The 20,332-nt window shown below is 37.0% G+C and overlaps 1 protein-coding gene across 2 annotated transcripts in view; it reads right to left on the minus strand.

Annotated features, from left to right (window-relative positions):
- Positions 1–2,677: 2,677 nt before the first annotated feature.
- TMEM144 (transmembrane protein 144) overlaps positions 2,678–20,332 on the minus strand; it is a 41,945-nt gene continuing 24,290 nt past the window's right edge. For both annotated transcript variants that reach the window (XM_088828050.1, XM_055405240.2), the window contains exons 6-12: positions 19,717–19,798; positions 17,598–17,674; positions 15,429–15,547; positions 12,402–12,521; positions 9,743–9,840; positions 7,501–7,554; positions 2,678–4,739 (exon numbers count right to left, since the gene is read on the minus strand). In XM_088828050.1, coding sequence (XP_088684176.1) covers positions 4,656–4,739; positions 7,501–7,554; positions 9,743–9,840; positions 12,402–12,521; positions 15,429–15,547; positions 17,598–17,674; positions 19,717–19,798 — 634 coding nt within the window. In that variant the 3' untranslated portion in view covers positions 2,678–4,655. The remainder of the gene's footprint in view (positions 4,740–7,500; positions 7,555–9,742; positions 9,841–12,401; positions 12,522–15,428; positions 15,548–17,597; positions 17,675–19,716; positions 19,799–20,332) is intronic.

Consider the following 20,332-nt stretch of genomic DNA (forward strand, 5'->3'; position numbering starts at 1 on the left):
GACTCTATGAGGTTCTCCACGTGGAATGCTGTATTTGCGACTTATGCCTGTAATAAGTAGCAAGTTGGGGTCAGGCTTGCAGCCTGCTGTCTCCACACAAGAAACAATTCTCACCTTCCTCTCCCGTTCATTTCCAGTGATTTGTTTCACTGGATCTTGCTGCAAAATATCCATTTGGAAGTTGGGATTTTTGTTTGTTTCCATGAGATCTTGTCAATATGAATTGTGTTAAGAGATTTTATTATTAAAGAAAGAAAGAGTCAGTTTGCAGAATCTGAAGTAAAAATAGATGTGGCCACTAACTGGAGATGATTCAAAATATGAAAATTAAGTGTTTGAATCAAAAATAATAATACAATGCCCAGTTATTATTATTGTTATTTTTTGCTAAAAATATCACTTAAATGGAATGGTTGAAAGCATTTCATTTTTTCTCCCCCAAACCTTCATAAAATTAAATGAATACCTGTTTTTTAAAAATAACTTTTCTCTCTTATTCTAGAGGTAGAAGACAATATTCTTTATTTTCTAAGAATTCAGCACTTTGAAACCCTTTAAACATCAAGGTATAAGTCACAGATTCAAAAGAATTTAGAGTTCAGGTGTGATAAGAATCACTAAGAGCACGTGTAAACAGTGCAAATTTATATTTTCCAGCCCCAGAGATAATAATCCATTAGGCCATTGTAGGAAACCCAAGAGTATGCATTTTTTTTCAACATGCAGAAAATGGAGGTGATCTGGTTTAAGCAGCTTAATATTTTGCAGCTCCTCAAAAGAGAACATTAAAGAATGGGGATGGACTCAAAGAGTAGCTAACAATTCTTTTTAATTACACTATTAATTTAAAACTGAATTTCTGGAGCAGGATACATCACACACTTAAATATAATAATTTCAAATGTTAGTCATTTTTACTTTTGTTGTTATTTTGAATACACACATATGCTTTCTTCCACTAGGGAAAATAGTTGAGAATGAATTTTAATTGTTTGAGATCAAGAAAAATTGTTCAAAAATGGCTAGAGCATGAAAGAAATCAGATTTGAAGGGTACATTATATATGGTTCCATTTATATGAAATTTTAGAATAGGCAAAAAGTAATCAGATCATTCGTGGCCAGGAGCATAAGGTTAGCTCCAAACAGGCAGAAGGGAACCTTTGGGGTTGCTGGAAATGTTGTGCGTAGTGGTGCTTATATGAGGGTGTATTTGCTAAAGTTCATATAGCACTGGCCGCTTAAAATCAGAGAATTTTATTGGATGCAAATTATACCTCATTAAAGTTAATAAACAGACTAAGATATTTGTGTGTGTGTTTTTTTTTTTAATGAGGCCAAATTTCTGAAACAACTATGTTAGGTAGCTCACAGGATCTCAAGCAGGACCATGGAGCTAGACTTAGATCCTACTGCAGGGAGGCCATGAAAGTGAGTGTCCGGCGTCCACCTTTAGGAGGTGGGATTCCCAAGCTGGAAATTTTCCCAACTGTCTTGATTTTTGCTGCTTTTATTTGTGTGTACCTGTGTGTATGCATTCCTGTTTTGAAATTTTAACCAGTACCAAAATGGATAATGAGGAAAATAACATTCCTCCACACTCTCTTTGCCTAGTTTTAATTACTTCAACATTTAGACATATGCTTCTGAACTATTTTGCTGTTGATTCTTTGACACATATTAACAAACACATAGATAATTCATTGCCATAAAAAGCAGAGTATTACAGGCAATGCTCAAGGCTTCCCTGACCCAGTGCTGCCATTTTGATCTCATTTATCCTCATTAGAAGCACACCTTATGAGTCTGGTATAAGTCATGTTTTTCTAACATGTTGCATACATATGAATTTATAGCAAATGTACATATTACTTTGATTTTTATAATTTTTTAAAAATGGTATCACAATACCATGTACATGGTTCTACAGCTCATCTTTTTACTGAGTGTGTTTTTCAGAAGCTCTCCCAATATTGATACACACAACGCTAAGAGGTAGCAACTCTATCAGTACAAATAAATCAGTATAATGGGACTAAAAGAAGATTTGATAGCTCAGAGGAAATGCTGTATTATTCATTCTTTAACACTTGTTAGGGATTTTTAGTAATCAGGCATTTTTGTTGTGATAGTAGAAAATTCTTACTCTGGATGCCAGTCTCACTGGGAATAAGTGCTGCCTCTCTGCACAAAGAGACAGAAAGCAAAGACACAGTGAATGCAAACACAAGAATCTGACTAAACTGAGCCCCAAACTTCAAAAGACATGGGCATTAACTTCCTAAGGCAGGCAAAGAAAGTGGAGATCTACAACTGCCCATTTAGACTAGTTTCTACCTAAAAACGGAGAAGGCAATGGCACCCCACTCCAGTACTCTTGCCTGGGAAATCCCATGGACAGAGAAGCCTGGTAGGCTACAGTCCATGGGGTTGCTAAGAGCTGGACACAACTGAGTGACTTCACTTTCACACATTGGAGAAGGAAATGGCAACCTACTCCAGTGTTCTTGCCTGGAGAATCCCAGGGACAGAGGAGCCTGGTGGGCTGCCATCTATGGGGTTGCACAGAGTTGGACACGACTGATGCGACTTAGCAGCAGCAGCAGCAGCTATTTTAAAAGGTGCTGGTTTGGTAAGCATTTTGAGAAAGCTGCTTTTGTCTAACTTTTACTAACACTGCTGCTGCTAAGTCACTTCAGTCGTGTCCGACTCTGTGTGACCCCATAGACGGAAGCCCACCAGGCTCCCCCTTCCCTGGGATTCTCCAGGCAAGAACACTGGAGTGGGTTGCCATTTACTAACACTACTCTCACTAATGCTATAGGCACTGCCTGGTAGCAGAAACTGTACAGTGGTAATGAGATTTTTTTTTTCTTTCATTTTTCCTCTGCAACTGTTTTACTTCACATTAAAATTTTTGCATACAAATTTGCAACTTCAACTAAAAAGGAATTCAATGCAATTAATATGAAAAAAATTTAAATATATTTAAATGAGAAAAATAGTTTTGCTTCATATCAATTTATTCAAAGTTATCAGTATAATTAGTGACATTTCAAGTTAAAATTAAATTAAATTTTGGAAGATGCTAATCAAATATTTATTTATATTTGCAATTCAACAATCAAGCAGTCATTTTAAAACTGCACTCATAGACAGGTATAAGTAGTTGTTTGGGTCATGGGAGAGTGTTAAGGGAAGCAGTTCTTACAGTGTATTCTCTGATCTATAGACACAGGCTTTCCCCCTCAAACAAGATGTAATAATAATAACTGAGAATTATGCAATGTTTGCCAAGTGCCAGACAATCACAAAAATATAGATTTTCACTAATTTGAACTTCCTGGTAACCATGTGAGACGGATGCTAGCAACAGCCCCAGTTTACAGATGAGGAATCTGATTCGGAACATTTATCCAAAGTCACACAATTAAGATGAAGCAGAGGTGGGATTTAAACCCACACAGATCAGCTAGGGAGTCACACACATTTTGCCCCTCCAAGTAGCAAAGTAATGTGATATCATCAAATGGGAGTGGGTGAAACTTACACTGCACTATTCCAGTTTTTTTTACTATTATTTTAAGAGTTTGGGAACCATTGTAATAAACATTTTAATAGCAGCTCCATTTCAATTTTCTTAAAGACAGCTATCATGTTCTGTGATTTTCTTTGACCTAGTATAAACCAATATTTAAAAATTGAAGAAAACCACTGGTTACAAGAGGGGTTTTAGAAAAAAATATATTTCAGAAAAAAACTAAATCATACATCTAATGGAGTGTATTGGTTCCTTAAAATTCTCACTGTGCTAGCTAGAACCCTGCTTCAGCAATTCTAGAATTTATCCACAAGTTAGAGTACATACATATATGTGTGTGTATTCATGGGTGTGTAATAAGCTAGACCCTTGCTTCAGCGATTCCAGATTTTACCCCCAATTTACAGTAGAACATTCATATATGCATGTGTGTTTACGGGTGTATACTGTAAACATATGTATATGTGTTACACGCATATTCTGAACAGTGGGAAGGTTTTGTTCTCTGAGGATGGATTTTATCAGGAGATATCAAAGGTATTTTGAGCTAACTGGGTGGGTGACTGAAAATCGGGCAACATTAATTTGAAGTAAAAATAAGTCTGGGCTGAAAATAATGAAATGGCCTTTTTAACATTCACTTGCCAACTCTGACATTTACTTTTTCTCACAAAGGCTCCAGGTATCTTTGGCTCCTCATTCCATCATAATATAAGTCTTCTTCCTGCTCCATCCCCCACGTTTTTATGCCTGTCTTCATGAATGAGGCTTATATTTTGGAAATGTGGATACAAACAAAATTCTTTACAAATGAATGCCACACTGTTTGCTAGATTATGCACCAGTAAACACATATTGTGGTCAAAGCAGCATCTTCAGATACAATGAGGTCAAGTCCTACCTTCATAAACAGTTCATTAGAAGAACTCATTTTTAGTTGACTGAAAGCTGGTTTTCCTTCAGTGTCACATTTGTGGGAAAGAAAATCATTTACCCTAATCCAGGACAAATGAAGATCCGCTTGCTGTGTGAACATGAACTCTGTTCTGAGCACAATCTCTTGTGTCCAGGAAAGTGTTCTCAGGTGCTGCTGCCATCTGCTGGCCTTGTGGTTGTCAAATTTTAGAAAAAGCTGTGCATAAGGCTCCAGTCAAGATGATGCAAAATGCAAGCATCATCAGCAGGTAGTTTTTTTGACCCTGAGTAATAAAAAGAATAACTGCCATTAAGAAGACCTGAATCAAATATGTAAAAAAGCACAAACTCTCAAGATTTCTGTGGACCCTACTAACCATCTGGTCTACCTCCTGTATGCTTTTCCATTATCCCTCTGTATGAATCTTCCAGATTCTCAGGTCCTCTGTCATTACACATTTAATAAATACACGTGCACTCTACTACCCATCCACATGTTCTGGGATTAACATGGTAAGCAAAACATGCCCCTATTCAGTGACTCATGTCATGTGGGAGATGGGAATGAGTAACATGCAAACACTGGTGGCTGTTGTGAATGCATCATGAAGAAATCTTAAAGAGGCAGATCCAGAGTTGAGTTGAGCTCCTAAGTATCAGTGAATTGGGGGAAGAGGAGGGCAGCAGATGCAGATACTGAGTAGAAGGAATGTGTGTGCAAAGCTCTATTGTAAGAGAAACATGGTACTTGCCAGGGACTGAAAGAAGGTCTGAGAGGGTGCAGCAGTGAATTAAGTAAGGCTCGATGAGGCTGGAGGCTACGCATGTGCCTGAGCAGGCTGTATCTGAGAGGCCATGTTATACTTTGGATTTACTTTTCAAGCAATGGGAAGACATGAGAGGAACAGGCAGAACCAATTATGTTGAAAAGACAGGCTTGCATTTTGTAAAGCCCACACTTTTGCAGATGATGAACAGATTGGAGGGGGCCACAGTGGATACAAGGGGACCAATGAGAAGGTGACTGCAGTCCTCCTGGGAAGAGAGGATGAAGTGCAGATGGAGAGACTGAGACCAATCTAAAGGGCAAGGGAAAGTTACTAATTTAATGTCTATATTTCAGTGCCTTACAAAGTGATCTTATTGGTTCTCCAGATTTGCAGCTGATTCTTCTAAATTTAAAGAAGAGAATATTATATGCAAACAATATTTTTTCTTATTTTTCTTTTATGTCTTAATTTTATCTTAGCCCACTGGCTATGATCTCCAGAAAATACTGAGTAACAGCAATGATGGAAAGATCTTTGACTTTTAGAAAATCCATATTTTTTCAGTTTTATTGAGATATAATTGACAGAGAATTCTTATGTTTCACTTTAGTTATGTATTTACATAGTTTTTGATAGACATCTTATATCAACTAAAGTTTCCTCTTATTTCCTATTCTTTCTATTGTTAAAGGTTGTTTTCTCAGTTAAAAACTGGTTTTTAATTTTAGTAAATACTTTTTGAATATTTACTATTACACAGTTTCTTTTCTATCTAAAAACAGTACAGTAAATTACATTATACATATTATGATCCAAAATTGCATTCCTGAATTAAATCCTACTTGGTCATGTTTTATCATTTTTAAAAGCCCCTACTTTATTTGGTCTGAGCTTTTTTTACAGGTATCTTAAAAAGTCATTTTGTCTTTTATGTGTCTCTTTAAAGGACTCTCAAGAATTAACAGTAGGACCAATGGTTAGGTATTCTCTTGCTCAAGTGAGTTCTTCTAAGGAAGAAGATTTTTAATTCAGTATTGTTATACTGTAAAATAATTTTTGCATGCCTCATAATAAATCTATTCTTAGTTTATGGTTATTTATACCTACAGTTGTAAATAGGCTTGTGATTTTTCTAAGGCTTCAGCATGTTATGCTGAATAATACCCAGTTCTTAAATAGGAATCATTATCCTTCATGAAGCAGATGAAATAGTTGTGAAGAGATTTAGAGTGTGCTTTGGCATAAATTATTTTTTTGTGGAAAGCAATCTTAACTAAAATAAATAAAAAACATATTCAAAAGAATAACGTCTATAAATGTTTTAAGTTGTCTTGTAAATTTAAAAACACAGCAATCAAGATTGTGATCCAAATATCTTCTAAACAAATTTATTACTTCTTTAACCTGAAAATCTTACTTGTATTAACATCTGATGACTTTCTAAATCAACACATTTCATTTGAAATGAATGAAATGACATTTTAAATCAAAATTGAGTAATCATTTTAAGAATTTTCCAGGGAAATGTTCACTTTATGGCTCCCAGAGATTAGCAACATCAGATCTTCTTAGAGATAAGAATTATTTGCTTCTTGTTAAGACAAAAAAATATTATATCCATAATGCCTTGACAGTGTCTCTAATTTATGTTGTTTTCAGTAAAAACTACTAAAAATATCATTCACATAGCCTCAACTGAAGGTTTTTTCCACAAATAAAGGTAAAGGGGAAAATCTTAAAAACAATTTTTAATGAAAACACACACACATCCTAGAACTACTAGGTAAAAGCATTTTAAGTCACCATCATTTACACTTGAGAGGGTGTTCTCCTATAAAGATGCTGGTTGGATGTGGAGAACTTTGGAAGGGATGAGATTCAACAACTAAAAAAAATCTATTCTCAAATTGCATTTGCCTCAAAGATGTTTTAATTTGGGGGGTAAAAATTTTCATCTTGTTTATCTAACAATTGTCACTAGATAAAATTTCTATCTATCTTATTTTATTGGATGATTTAACCAAAATCTCTTAAGGGAAAAAAAAGTCAACTAAAGCATTTTTCCTCTAAGGTTGGGGTGGAGAAAAACATATCCATAATAATATCATATGGTTAGTATTTTCTTTTCTAATTAGAGATGAGAACACTTTGAATATCTGACCTGTAAAATTCATTCACATGTTTTCTGCCCTGGGCTTTGGTGTTGCAGTTTTCAGAAATAACACACAGTATTAAACATGTTTCTTGACTGGATCTACACCTTTTGTGTACATACCTTTATTTCCTTAAACATGAAGACACCCCACATTGCAGCTATAAATCCTGGACCCTTAAATTAAAAAAAAATAATTAAATTGTCTATTTTTCTGTGACTGTACTCTACACAAAAACAGTAAATTGGAGAGCTGACCTGACAATTTCATCAAATAAATTTTGATTGTAAAAACAATATAACAACATTGAATTGCAATTCAAACTCAACACTAAATTAAACTAAGCCTGATGCTAAAGCTGAAACTCCAATACTTTGGCCACTTCATGCGATGAGTTGACTCACTGGAAAAGACTCTGATGCTGGGAAGGATTGGGGGCAGGTGGAGAAGGGGACTACAGAGAACGAGATGGCTGGATGGCATCACCGACTCGATGGACATGAGTTTAAGTGAACTCCTGGAGTTGGTGATGGACAGGGAGGCCTGGTGTGCTGTGATTCATGGGGTCGCAAAGAGTTGGACACGACTGAGAGACTGAACTGAACTGAACTGAAGCAGCATTAGGAGAAAAACGAACACTATTTTCCTTTTTTTCTTTATGGTTTTCGTTTTAATTTTTTCAATGATGATAGAATACTGTGTACCATAGAATGTTTTTCTTCAATGTTATTTATAACAAAATATTTTCATAAGCAAATAGATAATCTTTTTCACTAGTTCCTCAAGATACTAGAAACGGGCTTAATAGGAAAACGTGTATGAATAAACCTATAACTTCCTTTAGCATGAGATAATTTCAAAACTGAAGAAATTCTAGTATGTTATTTTGGACCTGAAATATAGCACGTACTTTAAAGTTTTCCTTAACTGGAGAAGGAAATGGCAACCCACTCCAGTATTCTTGCCTGGAGAATTTCATGGACACAGGAGCCTGGCAGGTATAGTCCATGGGTTTGCAAAAGAGCAGGACACGACTAAGCAATTAACACTTTAACTGATATTACTGGACAGTAATCAGCTATATCTCACATTTCACGCTAATGAATGCTAAGGATAGTATTATGACAAGATAGAAAAATCACGATGGAAAAATAAACAGTGGGTTAGTGAGCAGGAGAGAAAGACAGGAATGAAATAATATAGGACAAAAGAGAAGAAATAAGATGGAAAAAAGGATGATTCTGCAATTTGAAAATTTAAAGCTCTTCAGTTCAGTTCAGTCGCTCAGTCGTGTCCAGCTCTTTGCGACCCCATGAATTGCAGCACACCAGGCCTCCCTGTCCATCACCAACTCCTAGAGTTCACTCAAACTCATGTCCATCGAGTCGGTGATGCCATCCAGCCACCTCATCCTCTGTCGTCCCCTTCTCCACCTGCCCCCAATCCTTCCCAGCATCAGAGTCTTTTCCAATGAGTCAGCTCTTCGCATGAGGTGGCAAAAGTATTGGAGTTTCAGCCTCAGCATCAATCCTTCCAATGAACACCCAGGACTGATCTCCTTTAGGATGGACTGGTTGGATCTCCTTGCAGCCCAAGGGACTCTCAAGAGTCTTTTCCAACACCACAATTCAAAAGCATCAATTCTTCATGGCTCAGCTTTCTTCACAGTCCAACTCTCACATCCATACATGACCCCTGTAAAAACCATCGCCTTGACTAGACGGACCTTTGTTGGCAAAGTAATGTCCCTGCTTTTTAATATGCTATCTAGGTTGGTCATAACTTTCCTTCCAAGGAGTAAGTGTCTTTTAATTTCATGGCTGCAAACTATTACATAGAGATAAATATTGTTATCAATCAGATTCCCAGGCGACTCAGTGGTAAAGAATCTGCCTGCCAATGCATGAGACACAGGAGATGTGGGTTTGGTCCCTGGGTCAAGAAGATCCCTTGGAGTAGGAAATGCAAACCACTCCAGTATTCTTGCTTGGAAAATCCCATGGACAGAGGAGCCTTGTGGGCTACAGTCCATGGGGTCACAGAGTCTGACACAACTGAACACACACATTGTTATTAATAGCAAATTACAATGTATCCCAAAAGAAATTAGGCAAAATGACCAAACAAAAACTGCAAAGGTATCAAAGATGAACAAACTTGTTAAAATGAAGTTAGCAACATTTCCTTAGCAATCAAGGACATGAGATTAAAGGTGTCAGTTTGTCCACATGAATCTGTTACACTGACTATATTCCTTAAAAATCAAACTCTATGACAGACTTCAGTGATTCACTAAGAAAGCTTCAGAAAGGTGTGATTTACATTTGGAAAACAAAAATTTGGAAATGCAATACAGCTACTTACGGCAGTGATGATTGGAAAACTGACCACAGCACTGAGAGAGTGGTTCGCTATAAACCAACAGCAGGTGGCGATCGCCCAGAGTACTCCGGACAGGAACCCTGAAACACACAGACAGCACACGTTCACCAACCACATACCTCTCCAGAAAAGTCCACACTCCAGGTGGAACGGGACTACTAAAGTGAAAATATCACACACTCCTATCAACACCAACAGCCAATATGGGTTTTTGAGTCATGTCCATGACCGTTTTGGAAACCAAATCATTTCTCTTTTTGTGACTGCACTGGGTATTAAGGATCACCTTTTACTTTATTGACATTAAATCAAGTACCCAAAGGAATAGGTGCAGTAAAGATTGGGTAATGGAGAGGGACCCAGGGAAGGTACTGGGTCTGAACACAGTTCAGAAAATGGTTTTCTAAAAACACCATTTACTCTAAGCCATGCACATAAAAATATGTGAAATTCAGAATGATTCTTAAATAAGGGGAGAAAAAAACCTTGGAATCTGAATAAAAATACCAGCTTAAAATGTTCAGGATACTTTAGCTAGACATTCAGTAAATATTCTACCATTTTTCTAAAACTGTATTTTGGGATACATTGGAGAGGAAAATGGCAACCCACTCCAGTTATTCTTGCCTGGAGAATCCCATGGACAGAGGAGCTTGGTGGGCTACAGTCCACGGGGTCGCAAAGAGTTGGACATGACTTAACTCTAACTTTGGCTTAAATGAATCAAGCACTCAAAAGTGAATCTGATACATGCTTTGTTTTGTTCTTTAAAAAATTTTACTTGTGGATCTATATTCCATATTGATTTATAGTAAACTCTTAAGTGAGAAATTATAATTTCTTATTATATATATTTTTATAATTAAATTAAAATATATTAATTTTAATCTTTTAATACACAATATAGTTAAATGAGTTATATATAACTTTATTTTTATAATTTATATATTTATAATTCTTATACACAATTTCTCATTGTATATGTGTGGGTATATATATATGCTGCTGCTAAGTCACTTCAGTCGTGTCCGACTCTGTGTGACCCCACAGACGGAAGCCCACCATGCTCCCCTGTCCCTGGGATTCTCCAGGGAAGAACACTGGAGTGGGTCACCATTTCCTTCTCCATATATATATATATATGGGCTTAAATGGGCTTCTGTGGTGGCTCAGATGGTAAAGAATCTGCCTGCAATGCGAGAGTATATATATATAATTATATATAATTTTCTTTTTATAATTTATATATTATTTATAATGCTTTTTATATATAATTTCTCATTATATATATGTTTGTACATACATACATATATGAGCATATATGGGCTTCCCTGGTGGCTTAGATGGTAAAGAATCTCCTGAAATGCAGGAGATCCATGTTTGATATATATACACATATGTTACCATCAACGCCTAATAGATTAAATTCAAAAGCATGTATATTTGACATAACATTTTTTACTCTGAAATAATTTCTACTAACTTTTTGGAAAAAAATACTTGTTTTCCCTAGTGACAACATAAAAATATGTGAAATTCAGAATGATGTTTAGCTAAAAAATTCAGGGGAAAAATTCTGGAATTTGAATAAAGATAACTAGCTAAAATTTTCAGGATATTTTAGTTAGACATTCAGTAAGCATTCTACCGTTTTTACATCTACTAATACACGTTATACTATTACTGTAATGTCTGAATGATAGTAAACATTCTTTACTATAAAATGGTACAATGGTGTAGTGGCACACTGTGGCTTAAATGAATCAGGCACTCAAAGTGAATCTCTGGCACATGCTTTATTTTGTTCTTTAAAAAATTTTACTTGTGGATCTATATTCCAAATTGAATTATAATAAACACCTAAATAAATGAGAAATTATAATTCTTCATCATATATGTATGTGTGTGTGTGTAAAACCAACAATGCCTAACTGGTTAAATCCAATAGCATGTTCATTTGACATACCTTTTTTAAACTCTAAAATAATTTCTCCTAAATTTTTGGAGAAAATGCTTATTTTCCCAAGTGACTGCAGATTTGTATTTGTGGATACCTTTAAGAATAAAAGGGCCCCAGCACTCTGACTTTTAATGTGTATCCTTCAGTTCAGTTCAGTTGCTCAGTCGTGTCCGACTCTTTGCGACCCTATGAATCACAGCACGCCAGGCCTCCCTGTCCATCACCAACTCCCGGAGTTCACTCAAACTCACGTCCATCGAGTCGGTGATGCCATCCAGCCATCTCATCCTCTGTCGTCCCCGTCTCCTCCCACCCCCAATCCCTCCCAGCATCAGACTCTTTTCCAGTGAGTCAACTCGTTGCATGAGTGAAGAAGAAATACTAAAGTCTCATGCTCATCACACAAAGCATATCAGCAGAGGAAACAATCTCACATTCACTGGTCCAGTTCTGAGTTTAGTATTAATAACTTTGCATTTCAAATCCAGTTTTATAGTTTTTAAATCCTCCATATTTGCTGGTGAACTGAGCCAGAGCAATTGACAGAAGGAACACAAATACACAGACACACACAGACACACACACAGAATGGCTTCATTTCCAGAAGATGAGTATTCAAGCTAAATTAATAGGGAATGATGCTTTCAGAGTACGAAGATTTTCTGTAGTAAAGATTCTTACCTGGCAAGACTGCTTCAGGATGTAGTTTAGGATTATTTTTCATGGCTACACAGTAGGCCAGAAAGTAGACTGTACTTGTGAGGAAGATGCCGCTGAAGTGTGCAAAAACGTAGTCTAAATCTGGAAGTACAGATTATAAAACTCTCAAGCATATAATTTTAGTCTTTCAAATATATTTAGGGTTCTAAGAATAAAACAAGCTCACCAAAATTAACCTTAACTGTAAAGAAAGCATTATTATATTTTATAATGTCTTATATAAAACATTATTTTATAATGTTTATATCTATATTTATAAAATATAAGTTATATTTATAATATATAATATAATAAGCATTAAAATCATACTATTTTTCTACATGCTATTTATATAGAATTTTAATTAACATTTAAAATATTAAGAAGTTAGTTACTATAATAAAATCTAAAAGGCTGGCTTTTATATTGTCTTGGAAAGCTAAATAAGAAATGACAAACATTATGTGAATATAACATTAATATATCATTTTTTAAGAACAGGTATTCAGATTTAATATTACTGATGGCTACGGAAACTGTAGCAAATCTCCAAGTAGACGGTATTTGGGGGGTAGTATGTAAAAAATTTTGGCAGGGATGATTTTACAGGTTGTATTGATCAATCTGGAAACCAGTGTCCAAGTTGCAGCAATACAGAAGGATATTCAGGAAGTTATTCCAGAGGATTTAATTATTTATTATAAAACTAATTACATGGGGAAGTTAATACACAGATGGTAGCCCAAATTCTGAGAAACCCAACTCCACTGACTAAAGCAGATGGTCCTTTTCATAGAGACGGGTGTAGCAGGTTCTTGGCCGGGAAGGTCACTTTGGGCCTAGGGTTTCTCTCAACTAAATCTAGAGAAGGATGAGCAGCCATGCTTAGAGAGGAGAGCTTGAAAGTCAAAGGGTTTGTCTATTCTTCTAAAGTCTTACATCCTACTTCTGAGTCATATCACAACACGTCTGTCCAAAGACCATCACAAAAGGCAGCTTAATCTAGTGATCAGAAACACAGACCACCTGGTGAGACTCCTGAATCCACTATTTGCTAACTTGGAGACTTGGGTAAATTAACATATCTCTCTGTCTCATCTTATTGTAAAACCAGGATAATAATGGTACCCAAACAGTAAAGCTGCTATGAGGGCCAATTAAGTTATTATTGTAATTAGAAGAGTGCCCAAGACACAGCATATACTATTTATGTGATCATTAAATAAATGAAATAAAAACTATGCCCCCTTGAATTAGTTCTGAATGAATCAAAATAAAGTGTGTTTCTATCAGACTACATTTGAGTTGCTATAAAAAGATCCCTTAGAACTGATTGTACTATTTATGTGAAGAGATTCTTAAGGACATTGTTCATTATGCTCCAGGACCAAGAACAACTGTGCTTCTGAACAATCAGTTGTTTTTATCGTGTGTTTGATGAATTCTGGGACTGATCTGATTTCCTTTGTGGCTATAAGAATCTTCGAGCCAAATTTATGACTCATTACTAGCAAGGGTACAAGTGCGGTACAGTTTTTATGACTCGTTCATGGTTACATTTTACTTTATCATTCATTTTCCCTTCCCTCATAATTTTTCCTGTTATTCTATTTTTATTAGTTTTTATCCTTTAAAACAAAAAGAATAAAAATACAAAAAATATTTGCATAAAATCTTAAAAAACACAAAAGGTAATAAAAGTAGTTGGGGAACTGTTTGTGGGGCTGAACATAAAAGGGAAAAAACAAACCATGGTATCTATTCAAAGTCAATCCATTCAATTAGAATTCAGATCCCAGTTTTTCCATCCATCTTCCCCTCATGACTTGCCCTCCAAACTTCTCCCTTATCTGAACACAGATGACATTCATTTTCCATGCCACTGAGGTAGAAATGACTTAACCATGATCTCCTTCTTTTATCATCATAGATGTGGGCCACATTTCAATATAAACACAGGATCCTGAACTAGACCCTCTCATCACCTTCTGAGCCTGTAGAAGGCTGCTATACGTAGTGTGGAGGTGACATCCGAGAGATGAATTCTATCACTAGAAACAGACAATTTGCAAGCATTACATTGGGTCTTTCACGGTACTACTTTGTGCTTGAAATATAATAGCCTAAGCAGGCTATATTTTGACCTTTACTTGATGTGAAAGCACTCTATGCTACACTTCAGTTTCTTTTTTAAAGAGAAAAAGAACACACATTTTCCCAGAGATCATCAAACTGGAAAATAACCTCCAAATCTTGCAGCAAAGCCAGAAACTATATGTTAAGATCCAAGTAGCTGAAATGAATCGACTAAAAGTGATTCCATTCATATGTTGCAGATCATATGAAAATACTGAAATAGTCCTTATTTCTTTTAGTTTCCAGGGCCCTTCTAATTCATCACTTACAATGACAAAGTAAGATCAAATCTGATGAAAGGAAATGTATACTTTAAGATGGGATGAGAAAGCTTAAGCATAAAATTCTTTCTGTGTCTGTCTGGGCTTTCTCCCTCTCTCCCTTTTACTTTAATCAGAGCTTCTCAAAGATGAGGGTGCTTGCTTGACCATAAAGATCAATTTCTTTCTTTCTTCTCATGCTAGTGATGTATTAATAACTTTAAAAGAATAACATTCTTTCACAGCTCCACAGGGGGTCATGGTGACTCGCTGTTCACTTTGTACTATGCTTCCCTAGACTATGTACCCTTGGTGAACTTCATGTGAAATGTCAGTATGTCATTTTGATGTACAACCTTTGTCTCAAAAGTGCCTTCAACTTTTAACAGGTGGAATTGTTCTCAGAGCTTCAGAGAGTGGGTCTCCCGGGTTATAATGCTCAGTTTGGCTCAGATAAAATTTCCTTTTTTTCCTTCTTAACTTGATTTTTCATTATATTTCCATCAACCAATCTATGTACCAATATCTACCACAGTCTGTTTATTTTTATAGTCTTAAGTAGAAACACAGGTATTGAGTGTACTTATGAAGTAAAATGACTTTTTCCTCTCACCATTCTGGCTTGCCCCTGCATATAGACTATCATTTCTCTTGCTGTGGTCCTTGATGTAAATGATGGGCACAAATGTAGATCCATAGAGAATTCCAGATATCACTGCGAGACTGCAGCCCCTTAAAAAACAAATACATTCCTATTCATCTTGGCCCAAAGCAATATTTCTGCCAAACATAAATGGAATCATACCTAAAGCATGCTTCAAAATGTAAATCACAAGGCATCATGTAGCAATTACCCATCTTTCTCAATCAGGGTGATGAGCAAAAGTCCCAGGAATGCCCTGCAGCATCCAGGTACCTTGCTGGGACACAGCTTCAGCCCTTCACTATCTAATGGTGGAAGGACATGATTTACAGACACTGTAAAGGATTACTATTATAAATTGTCACTACATAGGTGAGAATATTGCCATCATAGTCTACAAGGGACATGAAAAAACATGGCTAACTAAATTAGGATTTCACTGGTGGCTCGGTGGTAAAGAATCTGCCTGCAATGCAGGACACTCAGGTTTAATCCCTGAGTCAGGAAGATCCCCTGTTCGATCCCTGAGTTGGGAAGATCTCCTGTAGTAGGAAATGGCAACCCACTCCAGTATTCTTGCCAGGGGAATCCCATGGACAGAGGAGCCTGGAGGGTTGCAGTCCATGGGGTCCCAAAGAGTTGGACCATCCTGGGTGACTTGTAGGATCTTATTTTCCCAGACCAGGAATTGAACCTGGGTCCACAGCAGCGAAAGCACCAAGCTTTAACCAATGGACTGCCAGGAAATTCCTTAATAAAATAATTTGAATATTTCAGATAAAACATTACTTTTGTAAAGAGAAAATGTTTTGCCTTAAGCAGTAGAGTCATGTTGGGCCTTCATACTTGGGCTATATCTGCATGAAGCAACAGTCTTCACTGACTTTGGTGGGAGATGATTAATATTTTAGAATACTCCATTGAGCTTAACATAAAGGAGAATGGCATGACACAGGAAAGAGTTTTAGGCAAAAACCATTCCTTTCTAAGCTTAAAATAAATTCTTAAAGTCTATTTTAGTGGTGCTTTGAGGAATATGAGACTGTAGGTACTCACAAGAGCAATAAGCTCTGTTCATGATGGAAACTTCTACATCGTGGTAAAGACCACGAATCCTGGAGGAGGGTCCCAAACACAGACCAGACTAATGGACTAGACTGTCCAATGAGACAACTGAGAAAGTGCTTAACAAATATTTCCTTAATGAAGGTAATGCTACGTGAAGAATGTTTTGTTGGAGAGATCTATTTTATTTCAAAGCAAAGATAACATATTTATTTCTTCCAAAGCCTATAGGTTAGTTCATTCTTTCATTCATTTAATTGATTCAAATATTTTTTGAGCATCTGTTATGTGCCCAGCACTGCCTCTTTCCACTGTGAAGACAGTGTATATACTAACAGGACATGCTTTCTGTTCTTAAAGTGTCGCCACATAAAGTCTAAAACAGCCCTCAATTGAAAAACGCAAGCTACATACTATTACGTATTCATATTTCTTATATAAACATATAAAGGTTCATACATAAAACATATCATTCTCATATTTCTTTCCTAGCCGCCCAAACCCCTAAACATAGGAGCTATTGTTGAGCCTGTCTCTCAGTCTTTACAGAGACAGTGCGGGGTGGGGGGGAACTAGGACCTATATGGACACAAAATATTCTACCATATTTCACAATAAATACCTCAGGATTATAAAACTCTCTGATACATGAGTGGAGGGATTCCTAGGGCACAGTGGTCATCTTGGCTAGATATGTGGATTGCCTAATTCGACAGTGATTGCTGGGAGCATAGTGGTTGTTACACTCTGTGGCCTATACTTTTCCTTTACTTTGCTTGTTTTAAAAAATCTTTCCTTTTACTTTAGGCATGAAAGTCCTGCAAAATGAGATTGCTTCTGTGAGCAACTTATTGACTAGAAACACTGCAGGGGCTTAGAAATTCTTTGAAGCACTGAGACCAAGGCCCTCTGTGCTGTAAAATTCAGCAAGGGACCAGAAAGTCTCTCTACCGTGAAGTTAAGAAGTCAAAGCTTGTGTTACCATTTTTATCTTGAGCTCAAATGGATACAGCTCCACTCTGCTTATCCTTGCTGTAACCATATATGAAACAGAATAACAGAACCTCTTCTTACACTAAGCGGCTTTGTGCTGTGGAGAGTTTATCCACCCAGGAACATTCAGGATCAGCATCTTGAGTTTTGTTAATTACCTAGTGAAAACATTGGCAAAAACCAAAAGCATTCAATTAATAGCCACACTGGTGACAAGATTTTCAGTGTTTTTCTCTTCTGTCTCAAATACACTTTAAAATAAAATAAAACCATGTCACCCTGCATTCTGATTCTGTGGGCATCACTAGACTCACATGTTTCCAATTCTGTTCCTCTTTTACTCAGAATGGTCTGGTCTCTTTTAAAATGTTTTTCACAGTTTAATAAATGGCTACTTTGGTACACCTATCAAGACTAACGAGGTTATTAGTGCTTGCATTTTATTTGCAAACTTTAATAATCTGTCAAGAAATTAGAATTTAAGACTCTTCTACTATGCAGTACTTAAGATCAACAGGCATATTTTTATACAGATTTTTTAAAGCTAAATTGGTTGCTTAAACATTTCCAGCCTTGTTTCAAGATTAGCTAATATTCTAACTTAGGAAAAATTTTGCCCAAGTTCATAATATTTCTATCAAAGTAATCATCTTTGTGTCTTAGATGAGGTTTCCTTGGTGGTATACTCCTAATAGTAAGAGATGAGAAATTACAACTGAATTCTTTGGTATGTGCTAGGTCAAGCTTTCATCTGACAACGATGCTTTCTTCTCCCACGAGGACCTCCGGATGTATGGCTGCATCATAATCAACACTGTTTATGCATCTTTAATCTTAGTTGGCTTACCTACTGCCAACTTGGTGGAAAACTCTAAGGCAATTAGACTCCTATGCAGCTTTCCCCAAGTTGCATTTATTTCCTCCCCCCCTCTCTTTGTTTGAAGGAAGGTTGGTTAGGCAGTATCTGGAACGCTAAAGTAGACAAGGATGCCAGACACCTTCTCCCCATCTCAGGTCTCCATCCTCTCTAAAGAATTCCCTGATTAGAGATGCCCATGGATGAATACGTCTCTTTCCTCTTATACCTAAGCTACTTATTATTTAACTTGACTCCCCTGGTGACTCAGATGGTAAAGACTCTGCCTGTAATGTAGGAGACCCAGGTTTGATGCCTGGGTTGGGAAGATCCCCTGGAGAAGGAAATGGCAACCCACTCCAGTATTCTTGCCTGGAGAATCCCATGGACAGAAGAGCCTGGTGGGCTACAGTCCATGTGGTCACAAAGAGTCAGCCATGACTGAGGGACTAATATACTTAGTGTCCATTTAACTAAGGTTTCTGTCACCTTAGTTGAGAAGAGTTTTGATATGGGAAAGATAAAAGGGGGAAGAAAGATTAATTCTGAAGTAAGGAGTAGAGGCTGTGCCTTCCAGGGGGGCACTGCCTGAATGTGGGGGTGGGATGCGGCATTGAGGCCAGCTTGCTACCATTGGACCCTGGCAGGTGAACAAGATGCGTGCCACAGGAGGACAGGAGTCTGTGCTCATGGCCATGGGGGTTTGCCTAAAATAGCTTCTGTAGGATGGAGCCACTGGCACTGGTGCTGTGTGGGCCGTCTGGTAAAGGCTGTCCCTGCTTATTCCAGGTTGGCTACATTCAGACTCATTTAGGGTCTTTAAGGTCAGAACTATTTTTCCTTACATAGTTCCGGTCTTCACCTTTGAGTGGAAGAGATACAGCAGAAAAATGAGAAGAAAACCAAGTCTAATTCCTACATTCATACGACCCGATTTACCTTTTCATTAACTTCCTCTGATCGGTTACCCGCTGCCCTCCCTGGAGTTATTAAAACCTTCTCCCTCCTCCTTTCTAAGTAATTTTCATACTCCTCTGTAGTATTTAGAATTCCTGTACCACGACATCCTTAAGTTATTACAAAATATGGGCTTGTATGAACATCTCCTACTAGGGATCTACCATTAATTAAAACAACTAGACTTATGTTCGTTGAGAAATTTTACTGTGGAAATATGGACTGACTGCTACATAAACCTACCCATGATAAATATGCTAAGATATTTCAGATATCCTTGATTTAACAACATACCCCACCACCCTTTCATCTGAGTTCAAATCCATGCAGTTTCCTTTTATCCTAATTTCCTGTTTCAGATCAAGCTGGTTCTCATTCTGTACTCACATGCTCTGCTATCAGTGGTGTGGTGTCCGCAGAATATGTGTTATGTGGTATTTCACTTTTGATGAACAAAAATATGAAAGCACTGTAAAGAAAATACATTTTAGTGACATTTATCATAACCCTGGCTCACATTAACATGCCTGCATTTTAAAGGAAAACAGAGCTAAAATGAAGACCTAATGGTATTGCTTCCAAACTGCCTTTTGCAGGGATCCTGCCATTTCTCCAGCACTGACGTTCTCTTTGATGTCTCCCCTCAACCTTAATTTCAACAGTTTAAAAGCTAAACTCATACGCTTCCCTCCCAAATCAGCTCTTTCTCCCAGTTTCCTTGTTTCAGTCAATGACCCCATCCTTCTTTTTATTCCTGTTCAGTCCTGGAATCGCATGGTAAGAAAAACACAAATGAAAACTACATTGAAATATATTTCTCACCTATTCTATTGACAAAACCCCAAAAGCTTAACATGCTTGAACAACCTGGAGGAGAAAAGCACCATTGATATGAGTGCAGACTGTGTGATCCCCGTGGAGGAGACTCTGGGGCCATGTACCAAGGGCGCAGGTGCGTCTACTCCTGCCCTTACCAATCCTGCTCCAGGCCCTATAACACAGG

This window comes from Moschus berezovskii, chromosome 19 (genome assembly GCF_049115385.1).
Source record: "Moschus berezovskii isolate FMDL1 chromosome 19, NW_MosBer_1.0, whole genome shotgun sequence".
Classification (NCBI taxonomy): Eukaryota; Metazoa; Chordata; class Mammalia; order Artiodactyla; family Moschidae; genus Moschus; species Moschus berezovskii.